We start from the raw sequence: 5,217 nt of genomic DNA on the forward strand, positions 1-5,217 counted from the left end.
TTAGTAATTAGTGCTTCAGCATAGGAATTTTGGCAGGACACAGTTCAGTCCGTAAAAGGTACATTATAACAAACTCCAAGGCAGAAATACTCAGTGACTCTTGGTAGGAGAGTGACTAGACCAGCAGGATAAAAACAGAAGGTAAGTAGAGAAACACGCAGCACATGCAGATTAGCCATAACTTCCAGGCTAATGAGGTCAACCTTGTTGTATAATTAAACTTGATAAAGTTGTTAACCAAAATTCATGTGGTGAGATATTATAGGACATTCTAAGGAGAGAAGGAACAGAGAGATTTTGGATATAGGATGACTTGTCCAATGTAAATGTGCCATAAATTACCTTACTATGTGACTCATTTTATAAGGAACATGATTTAAAAATGGAGAAATGAGAATCCAATGAGTACAGTATGACAATAAAAGATCTTAGAAAACTAGGGGTACAGGAAATAAACTGTATATATCATAGGGCCTTTTTCTCAAGCAAGCACGTAGAAATGTATAAAAGCAACCATGGGGGCGCCTGGGTGGCTCAGTGGGTTAAAGCCTCTGCCTTCAGCTCAGGTCATGATCCCAGAGTCCTGGGATTGAGCCCCACATTGGGCTCTCTGCTCAGCAGGGAGCCTCCTTCCTTCCTCTCTCCCTCTCTACCTGCCTCTCTGCCTACTTGTGGTCTCTGTCAAATGAATAAATAAAATCTTAAAAAAAAAAGAAAGAACTGCATTAAAAAGAAAAAAAGCAACCATGTATGGAAAGAAAAATATTTTGGAGAATGGGAGAAAGGAGGCAATTAACTCAACAGCTGTCAATCAGAGTTGGTTTTGAGAAATACTAAAATAGATGCATGACTTGTAAGGCAAAAAGCAGTGCCACTCCAATTTGCTGACCCGGCTTTTCTCAACCACAGTATTTACAAAATTGTTTAAAGCATTGTATTAAGAAACACAGTGATGATAACCTCATCTGTTTATCTTTTTTCTTACCTAAGAAGGAGAACACTTTTTTAAAATTAAAGTTGTTCAGTAATTAGAGAGTAGGCATTGAAAGTACAGAGGAGGAAACAAAAAACCTATATAAGAAAAATCCTCTTTAAAAAAGAAGTGAAAAAAAAAGTAGTCATAGTTATAGGGAAATAGCAAAATCAAGTACTCTAGATGACTTATTTACATTTTTCTACTCTTTTACTCTAAGTTTCATAACCTTAGTGAAGGTTAGAGTTTCCTAAACACAACGTGCAAATGACCCTTTAGAGTTTATATTTTTTGCAATATTTTCATATGCAGACTACTGACAAAAATAATGGATAAGAGCAGTTTTACTAAGTTTGTGCTGCTATATTTAGAAATAATGTAATGTTCATCTTATGGCATATAATTCTTGACATATTGTTTTAAGTATATTTAGGTATATTTAAGGTATGGTTAATATAAGTATATTTAAGTATATTTAAATACATTTGAGTACAAATCAATAATTTTTGGCAGTGATCAGTTTAGTAATTCTGTTGTTTCAAATCCTCTTCCAACTTGGAAATTTTATCCGTTGTTTTTATCTCCTATTCAGAAGACTAGTGGAATCTCTATTAACTGTAAGGTGAATGTTCATTGCTATGCACAGATAACTTCCATGGCTATTACTGATAGCTTTTGGTTGTATATATTATATACATTATATATATTTATATATATATTTATATATAATGTATATATTATATAATTATATACTATAATTAATATATAAATACTTATATAATATAAACAATTATATAATATATATAATTATATGAATATATTATTTATATATAAATTTATATAAATTATATATTATATATAATTTACATATACGTGTAAATGTATACAATGTATACATATATGGATATGTATACTATACTATACATATGTGTGTGTGTGTGTATGTATATATATGTTTCCCTCCCCCTTTCCTGTCCTATTCTGTCCGCTCCTCTCTTCTTTTCTGGGGCCTTGTTAAAAATATTCTTGCTACCACCATTCTACCCCATGAGATCCTGGCATCAGCATCTTTTCCTTAATTTACTTTGCAATACTCCAGTTATTTTATACGCTGAATCCCTTAAAAATAGGGAATGTGATTCATTCAGTAAGTTGTATCCATCTGTCACCAGAAATTTTGGAGCCTACTTAGTATTCAAAGTTTCCTGAATGCTTGAACACATTTTGAGGTTCATAGGTTTGTGGACCCGCTTGAGCAAAACAACTAATTATAACCTAGTTTCTACAGAGTTGCAAACAATTTGCAGAGTGGAACACTAGCTATGCACAAACTGGGAATCGCCTATGTTGTTTTGAGAGATGCCTGTTCCCACTTGCGGCCCTTATGGCAGGTACTCACTTAATCCTAATGCTTTATTGAGCTTAGAGGTGGGTTTAAACCGTACGGTTCTCAATGAAGCAGTTACAGCTTTTCAACTTGCCCGCATGTCTGTCTCAGAACTTACTGTCTTATCATTATTATTTGCTTTGAAACTGTCCTGTCAGGAGAAAGGTAACCAGCGGTGGTTGCGCTGGTCGCAGGGCGAGGCCGGCTGGTTCCTGCAGTGCCCAGGCCTGCACGGAAGCGCCCGGCAGAACCCGGCGGAGGATACACACTCTTCCCCCCTCTCTGCCAGAGGGCTGAGCAGCAGAGGGCTCCCCGGGGGCATTGTGTGTGAGCTGGCCGCAGATCGCAGGCCCAGGGGGGCAGCTCCGCCACGGGAGACAGGACACGCCTCAGAGCGGGCAAATTCCCGGCCCCCTCTGGCCCCAAGCCAGCAGCCGCCGCCCGCCACCTCTTCTACTCCTCCGCCGTGGCCCCGGCCGCCCCGCCGGGCCCCGAAGTCGCCCGCGCCTTGGCGCCGGCCCCTTGGCCCGCGGCGCTGGCGGCGCGGTTGGGACGGGACGGATGTGGCGCATGCGTGGTGGCGCCACCAGGCGCGGGAGCTGCGGCGGTGGGGACGGCGGTGGGGACAGCCGCGGGCAGGGCCGCCCCGGCCGGGCTCGTGGGGGTGGCGGCGTCGGCGGTGGCGTGGGCTGGCGAGGCCGTGCGGGCGGCGCCCGACAGCAGCTGGAGGAGCGGTTCGCCGACCTGGCTGCGAGCCACCTGGAGGCCATCCGCGCGCGGGACGAGCGGGACCGGCAGAACGCGCGGCTGCGCGAAGAGAACGCCCGGCTGCGGCTCGAAAACCGGCGGCTGAAGCGCGAGAACCGCAGTCTCTTCCGTCAGGCTTTGCGGCTTCCCGGCGAGGGTGGCGACGGGGCGGTCGCAGAGGCGCCCAGGGCCACCGCGGGCCCCGAGGAGGCCAGCACGAACCGGAGGGCGAGAGGCGGCGGCCTGGAGGACGAGCCGAGCAGCCCCAGGGCCCTGAGGGCCCGGCTGGAGAAGCTGGAGGCCATGTACCGCCGGGCCCTGCTGCAGCTGCACCTCGAGCAGCGGGGGCCGCGCCCGTGTGGCGACAAGGACGAACCGCCTTTGCGCGCACCCGAGTCAGGCCTGCGCGCCCCGGACCCGGAGCCCCCAGAACCCTGGCTGTAGCCGGAGGCCGCGGCCGGGGAGAGGCGGGGCCTCGCGCGGCCCCTCCTTCTCCCCTCGCGGCTCCCGCACCTAGCAACGCCCTGGGCCCCCCGCCGCAGGACTGGACCACTGCACCCTCCGCCTCCCGCCCGGCGCTACCCAGGGGGGCTCGGCGTCGGTCGCCTGCGCTTGGGAGCTTGCAGAGCACCTGCCTCTTGCCCCTGCTGGCTTCCAAGGGTTGAGGCCTAGAAACGGAGGGGCGGATTTGACAACAGCAAGAAATGGGTGCCAGTCAACAAGTCCTAATGTCTGAACTTTTCAGGGTGTTGTGAGGACCTCATCTACTTTTTTTCCCCCTTCCTGTTTTGGTTCTATGAGGAATGAATAATGCATTTTGGGTTGGTTGAATTTGTTGTTCATACTTCAGTCCCCTAAAATCTAGCCATTATCCCTTACTTGGTCAACATTTGCTTTTGTTAAGTCAGTATTACTTGGATATCCTATAAAGTACCACCTTTTTATTAAAAAGATAATATTTATTACTTAGGAAATCCTATGTCTGCCCCCTGCTCTAGTCCTTAAACATATATATTGATTTGTTTACCCCCAGGAAATTTTTAAAATATCTGCCTACACGTGATCTTTTAAATTGGTAAATAAATCTGATGCATTAAAAATAACCTAGATACATCCCATGACTATTCTTTGTAGTGTGTTACGTCTTTACACGTTTAAGAAATATACATGACATGTATACATTTTACGTTTTATTATCTGACTTTATTCTTTGGAAGCTACCATTTTTGCTTAATGTAAGTGATCGTTTAAAATAATTAAGGTTAGACAGTATAAATACTATTTCATTATTTTTATTATAGGCATTAGAGCATAGTCAGTGACAGCTACTTTACCTTATTTCGTGAAATAATTTTTAAGAAATTATTAATTATTTGTATATCAGAAGTCTCCAGAGTGATTTCTCCATTGTGGTTTCATTGGGGGAGGAGGGAAAAGTGGTTGATTTCAACACCAAATGTTCTAAAATCACTTTTTTTGCATTTTGCTGAGTAGGCACTTTTGCAGATTAAGTAGTAAAGAGGATACCATTGTACCTCAAAAAAAATCATGGGTATAATACAGTGTTTAAGTGATAGAAAATAGCTGTTGAAGAAAAAAATACAAACTTTTGCCAGAGCTAGAAATTATTTCATAAACTAGACTTTTCATTTTATTTGTGACATATTCCAAAAGTTTCAAATATATTACATATATTACAAAGGGAATGTAGTTCTGTGATTTTTCTATTCCTGGATTTTGAAGACAGCTTGTGCATTTTGCTTAAAGGTAGTTGATACTTAGTTGTCAATATATAAATCTTACCCTCTGACCAAAAAATATAAGAAAAATCTTGGTGAGGATAGGTAGATATATGAAAGGTATTTCTATCAACTTTACTTCATTTTCTAATGTGAAAGAAATAAAACAGTTTTAGGAGGCCGTAGGAATTGAAGAATAAGAAAAAAGAATATCAGCCCTACTGCTACTTAAGTATAACTTTGGGTTTAAATTAGTTGATCTCTCCAAGCCTTAGCTTTCTCATCATTAAAATGAGTGCAACCTCTATCTCAAAAACATAAAAATTTTATTGAGATGTTATATGTAAAATGCCTGCATCAAAGTAAGTGGT

At 43.1% G+C, this 5,217-nt stretch overlaps 1 protein-coding gene across 1 annotated transcript; it reads left to right on the forward strand.

The window, feature by feature from the left end:
- Positions 1 to 2,824: 2,824 nt before the first annotated feature.
- Positions 2,825 to 3,689, forward strand: TUSC1 (tumor suppressor candidate 1). Its single transcript, XM_046021727.1, has one exon. It carries the CDS (start codon positions 2,922 to 2,924, stop codon positions 3,549 to 3,551), a length of 630 nt encoding a protein of 209 aa, XP_045877683.1. The 5' UTR covers positions 2,825 to 2,921; the 3' UTR covers positions 3,552 to 3,689.
- Positions 3,690 to 5,217: the final 1,528 nt, after the last annotated feature.

This window comes from Meles meles, chromosome 11 (assembly GCF_922984935.1).
Source record: "Meles meles chromosome 11, mMelMel3.1 paternal haplotype, whole genome shotgun sequence".
Lineage (NCBI taxonomy): Eukaryota > Metazoa > Chordata > Mammalia > Carnivora > Mustelidae > Meles > Meles meles.